Source organism: Phascolarctos cinereus, unplaced genomic scaffold (genome assembly GCF_003287225.1).
Source record: "Phascolarctos cinereus isolate Bilbo 61053 unplaced genomic scaffold, phaCin_HiC Scaffold_2;HRSCAF=192, whole genome shotgun sequence".
In the NCBI taxonomy this organism is placed as follows: Eukaryota; Metazoa; Chordata; class Mammalia; order Diprotodontia; family Phascolarctidae; genus Phascolarctos; species Phascolarctos cinereus.
In genome coordinates this window covers 115,003,974-115,022,803 of record NW_027555625.1, presented here as the reverse complement: position 1 = coordinate 115,022,803, position 18,830 = coordinate 115,003,974, and the positions used below count along the sequence as shown (strand labels likewise).

At 35.2% G+C, this 18,830-nt stretch overlaps 1 protein-coding gene across 1 annotated transcript in view; it reads right to left on the bottom strand.

The window, feature by feature from the left end:
• Positions 1-18,830, bottom strand: part of ACTR2 (actin related protein 2) — a 64,002-nt gene that overhangs the window by 30,394 nt on the left and 14,778 nt on the right. Inside the window, exons 2-4 of the mRNA XM_020985425.2 lie at positions 13,200-13,310; positions 7,446-7,661; positions 4,646-4,718 (exon numbers count right to left, since the gene is read on the bottom strand). Of these exons, the coding sequence (XP_020841084.1) occupies positions 4,646-4,718; positions 7,446-7,661; positions 13,200-13,310 (400 nt within the window). The remainder of the gene's footprint in view (positions 1-4,645; positions 4,719-7,445; positions 7,662-13,199; positions 13,311-18,830) is intronic.

Sequence of the window (18,830 nt, the reverse complement as noted above, 5' to 3'; positions counted from 1 at the left end):
TAGGCTAAGCATGAAGTGATGAGGGTCTGAACTAGGGTGGTGGCTGTGTGAGTTGAGAGAAGGTGACACATACAAGAGATGTGTGAAGATGGAAAGGATATGACTTAGCAACAGACTGGATTATGTGGACTAAATACAAGAGAAGAGGCTAGGATGACACTGATGCTGTGAATTTGGGTGACCAGATGGTGGCACGCTCATCAATAAAGTATGGAAGAGGAGAGGTGGAGGAAGGAAAATAATGAGTTCTGTTTTGGATATGTTGAATTTGCGATGCCCACAGAACATCCAATTTGAGATGTTCAAAAGGTGCATAACTTAATAGTTCAGTAGAGAGATTAGGGCTGGATATAAAGACGTGGGAATCCTTTATACAGAGATGATAAATGACCTCATGGGAGTTACTAAGATCTCTAAATGAGACTCCGAGGAGAGAAGAAAACAGGGCCCAGGACAGAGCTTTGGGGAACATGTATAGTTAGTGAGCATTACCTAGATGATAATCTAGCAAAGGAAACTGAGAAGTGATAAGATAGATAGGGAGAGAACTAAGATATAGCAGTGTCAAAAATGTAGGGTTCTAGAGAGCATAATCTGCTGGAAAAGACAGATGGCATGGGGTCAAGGGTGACAGTAGAGAGGTTTTCTCAGGTTGAAGAGCTACCTCTTTACATGAGATGGGGTGAAGGAGGAGATGGTACGGGAAAATATCTGAGTGATCTGAAATAAGGAGGGCAAAAGGAAGACCTCTCAACCAATGGCTCCAATTTTTTCAGTGTAGTATTATGAAATAAGGTTCTCGACCAAGGGGTAGGGGTGGACATGGGGGGGTCGGGTATGGAGGTGGAGAAAGGAAGTTTGCTACAGGAGACTTAAGAAGGAATAAAAGGCTTTGTTTCCCAAAACCAATTGTCTCCAAGTCTGTCTTTCACATTTGTCTTTGCTTTTCCATTTTTATCACTTTAAATTCAGATCCTTATTTATATCTGCATACCTGGCCTTCAAATTCCAGATGTGACATTTCCTTTCTCCTTCTCCCCCTGTAAACTGTGCCACATTTAAATAATTTGATGACTCTGTGAATACTCACTTTTCCACTGGTACAGATCACAGCTGCTCCACACTTTTCACCCTGTCCAATTTTTCAGGCTACTTTCATCTCCCTAAATGATCATTTCTCTATGCAAAAACTTTCAACAGCTTCCACTGCATACAGGATAAAATCCAAACTCTTTGCACTTAAACTAAAGTCATGGTTTAGCTCCAATGTACTTTTCCAACCTTTATTTCCTAACTACCCCTTAATACCTTTTTCTCATTGTTGAATTAATGAATCTGATCACATACTATCTCCAAGTTCACCCAACAATATGCTTTTGTAAGACACAGCTACCCACACTGAAAGGTACTATCTGTAACCATGAGGCAGAAGAATATCACTTCCTGGAACTGAAATGACAGTCATTATTGGACTTTATACTAAAATCTGCTAGCATCATTAAACTTTCTTAGATTAAATTTTTCAAAAGTGTTATTAAAAATAACTAAAGATAGCCAACTAGAGGAAAATAAAGTTACGAACACTGGAAATATTTTTTACAAAAACTAAGGTTTTTATTCAAAGATGATATTCATAATATCAAAAATTTTCAAAATTCCTTTTAATAGATGCTGGCTTATAGCTATAAACTGAATGTTCATTCACTCTTTTCTACTCAGAGAGAGAAAAAAGGTCAAGGTAAAAAAAATATTTTTAAAAAATAATCAGAGAATCTTAAAAATTTGAAGGAAAATCAGAAGTCTAAACTCAACCTGAGGTATAACTCTTTTCTACTGAAAGACTCCCCCTGACTCCCTCCAAATAATGGGGGAACTCACTATGCCACAGGAAATGTGATATTCCATTTTTTAACACTTTAGTAACTAAACTGCATTGCCTTTGAGATTAAAACTGGAAGGAACCTTAGAAGTCATCAAGTCCAATTCTATATCATTTATAGATGAGGAAACTGAGGCTCAGAAAGGTTAAGTGACTTGTCTAGGTTACATGGCCAATGAGAGGTCTGAGGCAGATTCAAACTCAAGTCTTCCAGACAGTAAATCCAATACTGTATCCACTAAATCAGGGTCCTAGTTTCGTCCTATGAGGCAAAAAGAAAGTTATCTGGATTCCACATGAGAACCCTTCAGAAACTCCAAGGTGATGATTATGGTTTCCTCTTCTTCAGGTTAATATTGTGAGTTCTTTCAACTAATCCTTGCAAGTAACATTGGGTCCCTCTAACATTCTGGTCACTCTTATCTGGACCAACTTATGATTTCCTTCCTTCAATGTAGCACCTAGAATGGGCCACAATAGTTCAAATATGATTGGATCAATGCAGAGTACAATGAAACTAAAAAGTCCTTGTTCTGGACACTACATATTCTTTTATTAACTGGGCTTAATTTCAAATTCACTTTTTTGACTGCCATGTAACATTGATGACTTACACTGCACTAGCAGTCCATCGTAAATACCAGTCTTCTTTATATTAAGTAATTTCTAGGCATGTTTCTCCCAACCTTTGCTTACATAATTGATTTCTTTGAATCCAAGTATAAGATTTCACATTTATTCCTACTGAATGTCACTTTAATATTAAGCTCATTGTTCCAGCCTGTTAAGACATTTCTGGATTCAAATTCTATTATCTCACATACTTGCTATTCCTCCCCCAGTTCTGAGATTACAAGGTTAATAACAATAACTCTGTCTTCATCCAATTAATAATATTTCTGAAAAATTCTTAATTCTAAAAGTCAGATTTTAAAAATCAATTTTAATATAGCAACTGAAAAGCACGTCATTTACAAATGGAGTATCTCAGGGACCTCTCCATCCATAGATAATAATTTTTCCATTTCAACTCAACATAGGAAATCCTCTAGGACGTGGCAAATACCTTTGGCAAGTTTTGTACCCTGATATATGGCTAACGTTTTAATAAACAGTAAGTTAAACAAAGTTTTTTATTACACCTTTCAATCTTGTATGATTCTTGTTGTATTCTGACAAATGCATGTGGGATACCATGTTAAGAAAACTCTAGTATTTTCTTCTCCCAAACCAAATGTTTGATTTAAAACAAACAAAAAAACCCCACCACAAATAGCAACTGCCACGAAATCTTATATTCTCTCTACCTTACAGGCAATTGTTTGACTGAAAACATGTATTCTGATAAAAAATACAATTTGTAAAAAAGCCTTTTACTGACCACCCAGTTGCTCCTCAAAATAAAAGCTCATTAAAAAACCAACACAATATTCTTTTAGTGGTGATGTATAGCTATAAAGCATGGAACATCATAGTCTCCAGAATTAAAACTGAAGATCACTCAAAAGGCAAAAGATAAGTATCTGGTATCTGGCTATATCCTTATCACTTGTTACAGCACCTGGTACAAAGTAAGCACTTAAAAGTGCATTTTCATTCATTCAATTCTTAGTGATCATGAGTTCTAAAACCATGGTCACGATTTTAATGAAATACTTTAATAACCATAAATTGCACAAAAGAAGTTAGGTAAAGAGACACATCAGAGAGATGTATACTGGACAGTCTGTGGTGCTCCTTTGTATTTATATTTGTAATATATATATTATTTATGTCACCAGATTTAAAAGAAGGCTTTTAGTATGTGAGGTGGGTCCCCTGAGGATTTACGGGAGGATGTTGTATTCCCATGGATTCAAGTGGCAATTGTAGATGACATTCAAATTAATTAATGAGATTCAAGTAGTCATTGACTTATCTCTACAATGTTTTTCATTTCTCTAAGAAAAAAATATTTTTCAATATGCTTCAAAACTTGCTGAAATCCTCTAAAGCAAATATTTGTGTATTTATGTGCACAGCAGCAAAGCAAATAGCTTAAAAATTCTACTATATTTAACTTCATCATGACTAGGGGTTGATTTAATTAAGATTTTTCATATATGACAGTAGATGATTATCACAAAATTTGTATTTTAAAAAAGGTTCAGGAATGTAAACAACCAAGGCAGAAAAGAACACTAGCCAAGTATTTAAAAGTCTTTGTTGCATAAAACACCAAGAGCAGAAACACTACAGCAGGTGCAGGCCTTGGTTTATTCAAATCAGCATATGTTCAAAATACATCTTGAAATGTTAAATATCTATTACAAACTATTCTAATTTTTCCTTTTCAGTCCATTATAAAATTACCACCCGTGATCACCTAAATACCTGCTGTACCTACATTTCTACTTGTGTCACTTCTCAGGGTAAGAAATTCTGTATGTTTACTGCCTGTAGTATCATAATTTTAGGATAAATACAAAGAAAATATTACTAGCCTAAAAAACTGTTTCCTTAGTTCAGCAGTATTTAGTAAGTCGGTTTGTGTTTATCTAAACCAGACCTTTTACTGTTTAGTAAAAGGTAATTTTGGGAATTCAAAGTCCATAACAGACTGATTTTCCCAAATTATTTCAGAGATTTAAAATCTGCAGTATTGAAAAAACATTTAGAGCATACACAACAGATGATCTAGCTGAAAAAGAATGTGTTTTCCTTGAATAAGCTAACATACAGTTGAAAAATTGATAAATAGTTCCCTGATAGTTAAGTTTCACCTACCTTGAGCATACAAAGTAAGAACAGCCTGGATTGCTACATACACACCAGAAAACTGGTAAGTCTCAAACATGACCTAAAAAGAAATTAAAAGTATCCATGACTACAAGAAAAACCTTAGAAAGTTAATCGACCTTCATTGTGTATTATTCATTTACTGATTAGTTCTCTCTTAATAAATGTTGCAGAAAACCAACACTATATAATTTGGCCCATGTTCAACACAAGTCTTGCCTTTCCAGCTCTAATCAGTTTGTGCTCTCACTACTTACATAATCACACATTCCTCTAGTTTGATGATAGTTTTGTGAAATTCATTGAATCACATCACCAATTTAACAAAATAATACAAATGAAAGATTCTGAGCATTTCAGTTATTTAGCAATTATAATAAAATGAAAGACTTCTATTTAAGATTAAGACTACCTTAATCAATGCTTTCTGTGGGAAATAAATTTCAATTCAAATTGTAGAATACCAGAGAAGCTCATTGTTTTGTATTGGTAATAATTTAGAAAAGAAAAAAGGACATTATGAGACAAAGAACTAAAAATGTATATAGTCAAGTGAGAGTGGGCAAAAATTAGAACTGCCTTGCTATGGAGCAATCCAGCTAGGTTAGGACACTCTGCCCACCTATCTGAACAGCATGCCAGCTGGGTAGCCAATGGGAAATGGACTGCTTTAGCAGGCAGATTCCTTCATAACCTTGGGTGGATCAGAGTTGTGACTCCTGGGTCACAGGGAACCTGTGACATTCAAAGGCCTCAAATCTAATCCAACTGTGAACACTTACTCATGATTTCTGATTATGCACACTATTATTCTCCATGAACTGAAAAAAAGAGTTGAGGAAAATCTATACCTTTAAGTTTTAAAAAAATCTGAATAATGTTCATAACATAAAAAAGCAGTTTATAAAATTTAAGGCTTATTGACACCAAATATAATAAAGCAATTATATTAATGACACACTTTGGCAAGCATTCCATCCCACCATCATCTTCTTTTTTTGTTTTGTTTTGTTTTTTTGGAGGCAATTGGGGTTAAGTGACTTGCTCGGGGTCACAGGGATAGTAAGTGTCAAGTGTCTGGTCTGAGACCTGATTTGAACTCAGGTCCCCCTGACTCCAGAGCCAGTGTTCTATCCACTGTGCCACCTACCTTCCCCATCATCATCTTTTTTCTTAGGCAACCAGAGTTAAGTGACTTGCCCAGCATCACACAGCTAGTAAGTGTCTGAGGACTCATTTGAAGTCAGGTCGTTCTGACTCCAGCCAGAACGGGTGCTCTATCCACTGCTACCTAGCTGCTTCTCTGTCATCCTCTTTTTTTGTTGTTGTTTGTTTTCGTTAGGCAATGGGGTTAAGTGATTTGCCCAGGGTCACACAGCTAGTAAGTGTTATATGTTTGAGGCCACATTTGAACTCAGGTCCTTCTGACTCTAGGACCAGGGCTCTAGCCACCGTGCCACCTAGCTGCCCCTATCATCCTCTTTTTAAGAAAGACTTAAAAAGCTTTTAGGAGCTAATGACTTGCCCTCCTGAAAGTTTTCTGTCTCTTGCACTGAGTCAAGTTACCAATTCCTATTATTATTAGTAAGATCACTAAAGTTTTTTGGAGTAGTAAAAAGCACCTTCCATAAGCCTGTTTCTTTATCTGTAAAAGGAGAGTACTTATACCATTTACACATTACAGGGTTGTGAAGAGGAAAGTCTGCAAACCTCAAAATGCTATATAAATGACTTTATTATTATTACTCTTGTTATTATTAACAGGACAATTCTTTGGATGATAAGTTTAAAATTAGACTTTGCCAGTTATAGCCAAATTTATATTCAAAAGCACAGAATCCAAAAACTAAAATGGTAAATCCAAAAAAAAACCATAAGCAATATCTGTAAGTTCTGCTAGGTTGGGAACCATGTCTTAATTATCTCTGTATCTGGTCTTGTATGTAACACAGTACTTGGTACACATCCAGTGCTTAGTAAATGGTAGTTGAATGAAATTAGTTCTTAAAACTATAGCTCAATATGTAAACTCCTACTTTTTAAACCTTTAACTTAAATGCTAGCCATCTCCCAGAAAATAACATCTCCCTACTCAAGACTCTTTAAAAGAACATTGGTTCACAATTCTGTTAACCTTCAACAAAGGAAGTGTAGCTATGTTTAAATTAGTTTAAGATGCAGTCAACATTGGGCTATTAAGTACAAAGAGAAAAACTGATGTAAAAGCAAAAATCTGAACATCTCAGAGCTAGCCAAAAGTTTAACAACAAGTCAAACTTTAATTTTAAATGGCTACATTTAAGAAAAAGTTACTAATTTCATCTATACTCACTGGACTAAGACAAATTTACCTTATACATTATAGCTAACTATTACTAACATTCAACCTAACAAATGTATTCTGACTCAAAATTAGAAGGCCTTGGCTCTAATCTTGGCTTTGCTACCACTGAGCCTGTGAACTTAGCCAAGACTTTGAAGGGCAGTTTGATCTAGTGTAAAAGTAAAGGGTTGAATTAGATTCTCTTTTGGACCTACTTTGGCTCAAAATCTTTCACTAGGTCTCTATGTTTAAAAGGCTACACAAATATAGCAGAATAATCACCCACACTGTTGATGACTTAGACTTTCTTTATTCCTTTTCCCTTTGGTTACTTACCTTTCATGGAAAGTTATTCACATCTTCAAAGTTTGGAGAAGAAGACAACACGAGATTTCTATATTTTTTTTAAATTCTGCAATTCTCTCACAAAAACACGTATATACATAAATCCCATCTTAAATTTACCTCCACAATCTTCTCCCTGTTTTTTGTTGGGTTCATAGGAGGCTCTGTAAGCAAGATTTTACAGTTCCTGGTATCTATGTTAAGTTTTTCTGGTCCAAATGTATAATCCCACAGATGCTTCATATCATCCCAGTTTCGAACTATGCCATTTTCCATAGGATAATTAACTTCTAACATTGATCGCAATTCACTTGCCTCATCACCAACCATAAGATCCTAAAAATCACAATAGGAACATGTTAAGCTATTCAAACTGTTATATACAATGTCTTAGAAAATCACATTTCTGTTATATTTTAAAATACTTAACATGAGTAAGACAATCCCTGATTTACTGCAGTACTTTCAAATAAACACTTTCCCTTAAGTTTTCAGTGTCACATTACACTCTGGCCTTTCAAAAACACTGTGAAAAGTTTCATTTTTGAATGGCAGATTTCAATGTATAACATGGTTTAAAACAATAAATTGATCTTACCTTCTGTTCTTATGATCCCAAAAGAAAGGGTTATTAGCATAAATGAATGCTACATTTTGTTATACTAGAAGGCTTTCTGTGTGCTTTCATCTGTTGCTTTTGATCTAATATCTAAGCAATAAGATGTGTGATAGATTAAGTAAGACATAAAAGGGGAGAAGAGAAACTGATAGAAAAATGCTCAATGCAGACAGCATATTGTGCATACTGTTCTTGTTACAAAAATGGTAATAATAAATACCTGAAGGATACAGAATAGTTAAGCAAAAAAGAGGGACCACAATTTTATATTAGCATAATACATATTTATGGCAATGTATATTTTCCATGTGTTATCACAAAAATAACAAATTTCACAAAACATATCCCTATGCCAGCCCAAAACAGCATTTCAATCTAGAACTGAAAGTTTACAGGTAACTTCCCAAATGAGTATTAAGGGAATTAAATCTTAAGGGAAAAAGCCCCACCTCTTTCAATAAGTATCCCCAGTATGAACAATAATGTAGATCTCAAAAGCATTTCAGAAAAACACAGCATCACACACAAAACCCATTATTTCTACATGTACTCTGCCTCCAATTATATACCAGCTTTAAAATTATCCAACTACAGAATGTTATAATTTGTGGGAAAGAATTACAGAAATAAACTTTTTTTCTCCAATGGTTAATGACAAATTAGGCAATCTCAACAAAATATAAGGAATCAATAACATTGTTTTTTTCTGAAAGTGTCCATCTCTAAAATACTCTTTAAGGAAGAAAAAAGCAACACTACTAAAAACACATTCAGTCTTAAGATTAGGGAGGAGAATCCCATTGAAAAATTAATATTTTCAGCAAATTAGCTGTATAAACAAGAACAATTATCAAGAAAAAGCTGAAAAGGAATTCCAACATATTTATCAGGATACAATAAAGTTACAGTGCTCACCTTATTTATGATTGGCCCTTTCCAAAACTGAAGTATTATAAGTGCTTTAATTGTTTAAACATTTTAATACTTCAGTATCACTCATAAAAGACAAAAAACCAAGAATTAATAAGGGTGTCAGCACCTGAATCCTTAAGGTACTCAACACTCCTATGGAAACTTAATATTAACACATTTTGGTACACATTATTCTGTATTTTATACATTTTAAATGGCTTATTTAGGACAATTAGAAGAAATGTAGAAAAAATGCCAAACTTCTCAGGAGAGCTAGGTTCAGATAGTGGCTCCAACACTGTACGACTATTCTCTAATCATCAGTTTCATCAACTATAAAATAGGAACTACAACACTGGTACTTTCAATTCTATGAAAAAAGCACTTTACAAACCTCAAAGTATTATATAAAAGTATTATTAAGGACAGCATGAATCATTTGTTTTATTACTACTCAGTAAATTAATCATTCTTTAACATTTCATTAATCTAACTCTACGTACAAACTGTATTTCATTCATTTTAGGAAAAGTCTATCCCAATATAATGGTGTGGATTCTCACAATCAAGTCAACATCTTATTTTGAAAATATTTAAGATTAACTGAAAAAAATTTCTGAATGAACAAAATTATCTTTACCATTCATCAGCATATAGGGAAATTTGGAAAGGAAGAAAAGATGCAACAAAAATGTGAATGAATAAATGTAAATTATACGTTAGTTATACTTATCTTTCTATGATGTTTGTTTACCTATGACTGAGATTTTAACATAATACACGATAACATGAAGCACTCTTTCAAAGAGAACCTCAACTTCTTAAAATAAAACCTACTGAGAAAATTATGCCTCCTGCCCTCAGACCTTAGAAACAAGGTGTGAGTTATTACTACTCTCTTGACAGCAGTAGTCTTCACTGGGCACTCAAGCCTAAAACATCACCTGCTGCCTGAAAAGAATTAGAAATTATGGTAACTATCTGAAATGCCTTAGAAAGATGTTAATACATACAACAAGCAGCAAAAATTATATTTTACAAACAGCAGGCAGTGTAAATTCCAATTACCAATAAGAACAATTCTGAAATATGCAACTAAATTAAAGTCATAAGATTCTAGACAATCTGAATTTTGAAAAGAACTTCAAACACTAAATAAAAAGCACACAGAATGTTGTTATACACTCACACTACTCTCTATAAAAATGTTAATAACATTTGACCTGATCTTAATTTGTACCTTTTTAGAGCTTTAATATTAAATTTTGTCACTTATTTTGGGCTAAACCTAGGTATTCCCCAATATTTTTAAACTATGTGATATTTAATAGGAAACTAACATGACAAAGACCAAATGCCTAAAATGCTTTGCACAATTACTACAATCATTCGACATTTATCTTACCACATTTTCATACAACTATCATTCTTAATTTTCAAGTGGAGGGGGAAAAGTTAAAAAGTAGACATTTTAAAGTCTTTAAAAATATTCAGAAATAAAGTTAGCAAATGGATTTTAAAAAATTTTAAATCTCAAGGAAATAGAATAAAAGGATAGAACAAATCTGGGGACAAAGCTGTATGGTTCACATAAAAAGGTTACTGCACAACTGCATTTCTTTGGAAAAATGAAATAACCACTGACTTGAAATTCTTAAGAAGACCCTCTTTTTCTTAGTCACAGGCTTGTGGTTCCTACTATTCCTCACTAGTGATAATAGAAGAAACTCATCAATTTCTCTTCCTTCTTTTCTCTCTGTTTATATTTCACTTGCATATTGAAATTTTACTCAGATACTTTGCAGATCACATAGAGTATAATGAATATATATAGGCTATGATCAAAATGTTTAATTGAAATAGCCATGTCAATTTAACTTATTTACAACCTGAAAATTCTACTAATCCCTTTCACTATGTAATCCTGTATATAATCACTTAAATTCTAATATAATGCACACCACATTCCGTTTTAACTATTAAATTTTTCTACATGGTAGACAAAAAAAAAGTGAAAACCATGTTAGTGATTAGAATGTTTGGTCCTTGGTACATGTCCCATTCAGAAAAAAGCATAAGACTTAAATTAGTTGCCACTAAACTGAAGCAATGAAGGAAAAAAAAGTTTAAAAAAAAATGAATGAATATATTAAAAAAATTATGGCAATATCCCCCCTCCCAAATACTAAGGGACACAAAATAACAGCTACTGGTCCCATAAAGCAAAAGTGGAAAACAAACAGAGCATGGTATAACCTCACTTACCATCTTGTTATTCTACTTCAACAGGTCAAGAAAGGTGAAGAGAGAGAAGGTAGAAGTAAGAGTCAGAAAGGCCTAAATAAAATCCTCACTAAAAATTTTAAACACACAAGCAAGAGAGACAAATTAAGTAGAAGTCAGATGCAGTACTGCTATGATTTTACTGAGTTAATAAATCAGGGCCAAATTAACATGGTCAGTATCATTAACTCTAAAAAAGGAATAGTTGGTTCAGGCACCTTATTTATAAATGGAATTTGCTATTTATGATTTAAATTTCCAATTTCTTTCTGTAGTTAATAACCAAGTTAGCTGAAAAGAATGAAACAGAAAGTATCCATCAAACATAGGAAATTTCAAATTCCAAGCATCCCTCCAAATTCATTAATTAAGGTTAATAACATCTGATTTTCTGAAAGTTATATAAAAAATGAAACAAAAATACTCTCTAGGTACATAGTTCAAAGCTATATTTCTGGTTCTTGCATGAAAGCTTGAATTAGTCATATCCCTTTTGCCACATTTTTCCAACCTAAATTATATGATATTACAGTTTCAAAATGCATGGCAAGTTGAATAGAGTGAGCCAATGGAGAACAGAGTAGGCAAACATTGCGAGGGAAAAACCCCCTTCTGCTAATCATTTTGCATTTATAGCAAAAGTCATGGAGAAAAGGAAGACAGAGCCCATAACCACTCCATGGCCTTAAATGTAAAATGAAACATTTCCTAGAATGAGGGCATGTATGTACAAATATATGAACATGCTATTTGAGGATAAGTTATAACTATACAACATATACTGTTTAAATATGGCAAAGTAGAAATGGCATTCTTTATTTCCAATTAGGCATATCATTGAATAAAAAGGATAATATTAATTTCAGTTTAAAAAAGAAGGCAGCCATATTTTATCACTAACAGTAAATGCTTAACTTCTGTGATCAAAATTATGGCAAAACTGAAATTAAGATTTAATTTTCAAGATGGAATTCAGTCAGAATTAAAGAAAAAAGGCGCTTGGAAAATAAGGCATAACGACAGAATGCTAAAGCTGTAAGGGACTTTAGGTAGAAACTAGTATATCCATTTCTTGTCTCAAACAACTTATTTCTGTTTTAAAATCCACTTTTACTGATTCTATTGTTATAGGTTTCTCTGGTGATTTTTGGTCTTATTTTTAATATAGAGAAGCAAAGTCTGGATTAAAGGCCTTAAATTTTACATGTTATTTAAGATTTTAAAAAAGTATCTGCTAGTACATTTATTCACTGAGCTGGCAAATAACTTAGCAAGAAAACAAATGCCTCCTATATGGAACTGTAAATCTATACTTTACTGTAGACCTCCATCTCCAAAGACTGACTGCATCCTAATCTCTAATTCAAGTGACTTGGTGTTCTAATAGGACCCAGAAGTCTTACAAAAAGACCACATAAATAAGACCTACAACACTGGCCTGTTCATGGACAACTCTCAATTACTGCTCCTGAACTCTAAGGGCCATAACATTCTATATTACTTGCTTCCTATCCCCACTCCAAGATTAAGCTAAATAGTACACCAGAGAACCTTTGGGCAAAAGCCAAATGGAAGACATGCATAGTTTCCTCCTAAGGCAGAATATAGGAGGTCGGTGGTGTTAGCTGAGCAGAAGAACATATAAGATTTACATGGCGCCCAAAGTTTCCACAGCTATACTGTGAAAAAATACAGGATCAGGCCACAAAGCATTGAAAGAAAATGCACAAGTTTCCAAAGAAGCTTTTATATAACAGCAGTTGCCCTATAAAATAGAAAGATAGAAAAAGACCTTTTGAATTTTAAAGAACAAAAGCATTCTAAAAATCACTCTATTGTGCAGCTAGGATTAAAACCCTCAGTAGAATATCAAGCATTATATACAGAACTTAATAGGTATTTTACTCCAAATATATGCTGTAGAGTCACAAAGTAAACAAAATTAGATTTAAACTGACATTAACGCTTCACTTTGCTGATCACTATGTTTTGTTTAACAAATATTGTTATTTCAAGTTGCAGAGATTTCATTCCTGATTTACTTATAAATAAAATATTACCTTGATTTCAATGTTTCCCACTTTGGTGGTTGATCTGATAATAGGTCTTCCAACCAAAGCTGGAAAGATGTGTTCTGGAAAATTAGAGCCTGCATATCCACATTTGACAAACTGAAAGGGAAAAAAGAGTATGTTAAACACAAAATACGTACCACTTCCTAAATCCTTTTTAGAATGACTATTAGACTGTTATTATGAATATCAGAATATTAATAAAACGTTTTTACACACATTACTTCATTTGAATATAGAATGCCACCTTTTAAGAGTGAAACATTACTAAAATATATAGTAACAATAGAACAGAATGGAAACTTTAATTATAATTCTGATTCTTGTAGTACCTTTGGCAAGGTATTCCCCTTCATACTGCGGATCATTATTTATCATTTATTCACACTGTTTGAACCTAGTTTTATGTGGCTAAAAAACTGTCTAACCCAAAAAGCTTACTGTAGAGGTAAGGCTGACCCTTAGAGACGCTCCAGGGAAGCCAGATGGTTGTAAGGAATGTTTAGGTTCCACCCAGTGCTCCTTTTAGGTCCCCCTCAGGTCTTGTTTTGGGTCCGCCCCAAGCTGGTGTTTTGAGTTCCCCCAAAGAGACTTGACTTACTTACTGATATTCATCTCATCTCAAACTGTCCTTCTTTTGGAGACTACCTACTGCCTAAGTGAGACCAATCAGGAAAATGCCCATATGGCTTTTTCTCAATTCTATACGATGTAACTTCACAAAGACTTGAGGAGGGTTCAGTGCAGGCTCTCTCGCGCTCTCTCTCTCTCGCTCTCTCTCTCTCTCTCTCTCTCTCTCTCTCTCTCCCCCAAACAACCTAATAAATAGATTTTAGGGTACATTCTCGCAAATAACAATACATTTTATACAATACCAAAAACCCCACAATAGCTCTCAGGGAATTCTAAGTTAGTGTATAACTTCTACATGTGAACCAGTATGTAAACACCACTGAATGAATATTTTAACAAAATATTTAAATATCCTATTTAACAAATAAATATTTAATTCCCTACAAGTGTTTCGCTCTAATGCCTTATCATCTATCAAACTCCGAGTTCTCAACATTCTAGCAAAACACAAGACCTGGGAACTTCTGTCAATCAAGCTAGAAAAGCTTCTACTATGATCCCAGGGGCAGAATGGGTCTGCTGTCTGTGATCTAGCCTCCTTCTAAAGTACTGACTCATTATCTATCAATCAGTAAGTACTTATCAAGTGCCTAAGCATTGTGCTAGCTGCTGATAATACAAATAAAAGACAGAAACATTTCCTACTCAAAAGAAGCTCATATTTTAATGGAGAAGGAAAATATATAGCATATAAATATATGCAGCTGAAATATAAAGTCAATAAATACAAATATACATAAAGTAATTAAATGCAAGATAATTTGGGAAGCAGAACATTAGCAGTTGGGAGAATGAGCAGAAGTCTTTAAAGTAGATCTGATTCCTGAGTTATGACTCAAAGAATGAGAAGATTCTATGAAGCAGAGGTAAGGCAAAAGTGAGTTCAAGGCCTATGGGACAGCCAGTACAAAGGCACAGAGAGGGAGAAAGAGTGTCCTGTGTGAGGAACAGAGAAAAGGCCAGGCTGGATAGATCAGAATGTGGGAGAGGGAATCATAATCCCAATAAGTCTATTAACATGGGTTTTTAACCCTTGTTGTTGTTGTTGTCGTCGTAGTTATGGAAAGGGGAACTTGGAAGTCATGTACAAACTGCCACAAAGATCAAAGGAACACAATTTACAAACTGTATCACATAGTAACTAAAATTCACATCCTGGGAGTATGTACTGAATCAGTAGAAGCCATTTCAATTCTGCTGTCAGGACCTCTGGTCCAACAATACGTAAATCTAAGACAAGTTCCAGACATCCACAATAAGAAAAATTGCTGATAACTTTGAGATGATGTTAGATTTAAAGTTTTACTGACAACTTTGAGATGATTTGGTTATGTTAATGAGCTAACCCCAACATAGCACAGATAAGAGTTAAGAGTGTTTCTCATCCATTTCCATCGGGTCTGTGCTACCAAGTGTTTCCAACTCTAATCCTAAGTGATACTCTCTGCCTCCTCCCCATCACTGCCTGCCTTCTTTCACTGTCCAAACCCCTGTCCCCTTGCCATTTGCCTCTGTACCCCTTTCACCACTTGCCTCTGTACCTTCTGTGCTGTTTGCCCCCCATATCTCTGTCCTCATTAAAGTATGACTGCTGTCCCATTTCCCACTGCCAGTTGTGTTCTCTCCCAGATACTACTCAAAGAACCAGGCTTGCCTGCTCCCCATATCATAATTCATAAATTATCAATTCATTTTTCAATACGCTTTGCTAGGATATCTAAATTTTGTGCATGGGCTTGCTTTTTCACATAAATCTCTCATTTAAAAAAGCATTTGCTTTTAAATGCTGGGTACAGGGGATATGAGAATCTGATCATCTCCATCCCCCCAAAAACCCCTGTGACCTTCCAAACTAAGTCAGATGGAAAGAACAAATTAAAATTTTAAGAATGTAGGAGACTTAAGCATGTTCAAAAATAACAGGAGCCACTGAACAAGGGATGCATGAAGATGATAGGGAAGGAATGATTAAGGGGACAAGCTTCCAGATAGGGATGACATCAAAAGTTCACAAGAAAGTGGCTTTGGCAAGAAAAAAGTTACCTTCTTTACGACACTAGAGAAAAGGAGTGAATGGGAAATAACAAAGAGGGGTATGGAGGAGTAAAATGGAGCAACAGATATTTGTAACTGATGGCTGTCATCTTCTAAGTCAAGCAGATCGCGAGGAAGTCAAATACAATTTGACAACATATTAACCACAAGAGGTGAAAAGGAGAAAAGGTGAGCAGAACCCTGGTGTTGCAAATTTGGGTGATTAAAAGAATGGTGGTATCCCCAGTAGAATAAGGAAGCTGGGAAAATGGACTGGGGGAGGGGATGGTGAAGAGGAAAGAGAGAAGAGAGATTTCTGCTTTGGAAATACCAAGCTTCAGACATCTGGGTGGAGGGAATCAGGCAATAGGTAATGTTGGAGAGAGCTGATATGAGAGTCTGGATATGTAGATGTAAGAGTTATCTGCACAGAGATTATAATGGAACATTGAGGAGTTAATGAGATTGCTGAGGGAGAACTTATAAAGAGAAGGGAGGCAAAGTAGCGCAGTAGAAAGATCATGGTTCTTGAGCACATAACTCTAGGTAAGTCACTTAACTTCCTTGCACCTCAGTTTCCTCACCTGCAAAATGAGGAGATTGGATTAGATGGCTTCTAAATCTGTGATCTTATAAAAAAGGCTTAGGATAGAGCTTTGGGGTACCTCATGCATAAAGGGAGATGCATGGATGATAATAGAGCAAAGGATTCTGAGAAGGAATAGTCAGACAGCAGGAAAACCAGGAGAGAATAATTTCATAAAAACCTAGAAAAGAGAAAATATGGGAAGAAGGGCAAGTGTCAAAAATGGGAGTGGAGGGGCAGCTAGATGGTACAGTGCATTGAGCACTGGCCCTCGATTCAATAAGACCTGAGTTCAAATCTGACCTCAGACACTTGACACTTACTAGCTGTGTGACCCTGGCTAGTCACTTCACCTCACTGCCTCACACCCCCCCCAAAATGGTAGAGCAGTCAAAAAAGATGAGAAAAGGTCACTGGATTTGGAAACTCAGAGATTAGTTAAAATAGATTGCAAGATGTTAAGGAGTAAATTAGAGTTGAAAAGTAGAGGCAATAAATATAGGTAGATAGATGGCTTCTAGGAGTTTTGGGGGGGGGGTTTTGGGGGGGGTTTTTTGACTAGGCAATGGGGTTATGTGACTTGCCCAGGGTCACACAGCTATTAACTGTTATGTGTCTGAGGCCACATTTGAACACAGGTCCTCCTGAATCCAGGGCCAGTGCTCTATCCACTGCGCCACCTAGCTGCCCCTAGGAGTTTGTGAAAAAAAAAATAGGATAAGTTAGCTTGAGGATATGAAAAAGACAACCAAATATTTCAGAAAAGGAGAGAATTGAACATGTCTGTAAGACAGAAGAGAAGGAACCAGGAGAACAAGAAAAAATAAACATCAGAGAGAAAGAAGAAAGTATAATTGAAGGAGTAAGCTCCCGAAGATGGGAAAGGACAGGATCAAAGATCCAAGCAGAAGGGCTGAACAAGAAGGGCCACCTAATTCTCAGAATAGAACAAAGAAGAAAAGAAAGGGGAATAAAGTTGAGGAGATATAAGGCATATAACCAGAAAGAAAAAAAAAAGGAGCCCACAATGGAAGACTTCAATTTTCTGAGTAAAGAATCACAGAAGGAGAACGGCGGAAAGTTAAAAACACTGTCACCTCACAAAATAGTGACAAATAACAAGGGGGAAACAAATCTATAGAAAGCTGAGGCTTCATGTCAACTGAGCAAAATCACCAAAAATATTTATAGGTGACATTAGAGGGAAGAAAATAAAGAAACTCAAATCATCTGTTTTCATCATCAAAGATAGCAGACCTTCCATATTTAGATTTTAACACTTAGTGCCTGATGGGCTATAAAAGTAGGCTGAAATGACACTTAAAAAGACAGACTTAGGAAGAACCTGGCTGGACCTGATCAAGTACATAGAGAGGAAATCTATATTGGAGGTGACAACTTTAAAAGCACTGAAAGATCAATTTCCAAACTCTCTCAGGTAGGAAAGGATACCAAGAGTGGAAAAAACTTACATTACTATAATATGTATGTATACATATATATGGCATCATCAATTACCAACAAATGTCTTTTGTCACATTTGAAAAAGAGGAGGCTAGTTGGTGCAGTGAATAGAGTACTGGGTCAGGAAGGCCTGAGTTCAAATCTAGCTGCAGACAATTACCAGTAATTTAACCTCTGTCTATCTCAGTTTCCTCATCTGTAAAATGGAGCTAATAATAGCACCAACTCCCAAGGTTGCCGAGAATCAAACAAGATATCTAAAGTGCTTAGCACGGGGCTTGGCACATACCAGACACTTTGTAATTGCTTGTTTCCTTCCTTCTTATCTCTATAAAATCTTTCCAAGAATGGTTTCCACATGTTTTAGGATTATTTTTCATGACATAAGAAAAAGGAACAAGTAGAAGTTTATAGATAATTTTCTACAGCAGATAACATCTTCCCAATCACACAGTCGACTGAAAGGGGTAGAGCAGGGGTGGGGAACTTGTGGCCTCAAGGCCACATGTGGTCCTCTAGGTCCGCAAGTGTGGCCCTTTGAATCCAAACTTCACAGAACATATCCCTTAATAAAAGAATTTGTTCTGTAAAACTTGGACTCAGTCAAAAGGCTGCACCCAAGGACCTTGGAAGGCCATATGTGGCCTTGAGGAAGCAGATTCCCCACCCCTGATGTAGAGAATACAAAGTCTTGCTATTTATTGGTTATACAAGAGCATCTGAAGAGATAGATCAAAGCTGCTTACCAATAATGTGTCTCACATGTATATGTAGAAACTGTAAAAGATTTACTGAGAAACACAACCATAAAGATAACTTTGTTCAACAATCCACTGCTATAAATATCAGAAGGGTAAAATTTGTTCAACAAAGGTATTTACCATCAGCATGGGAGATATCCT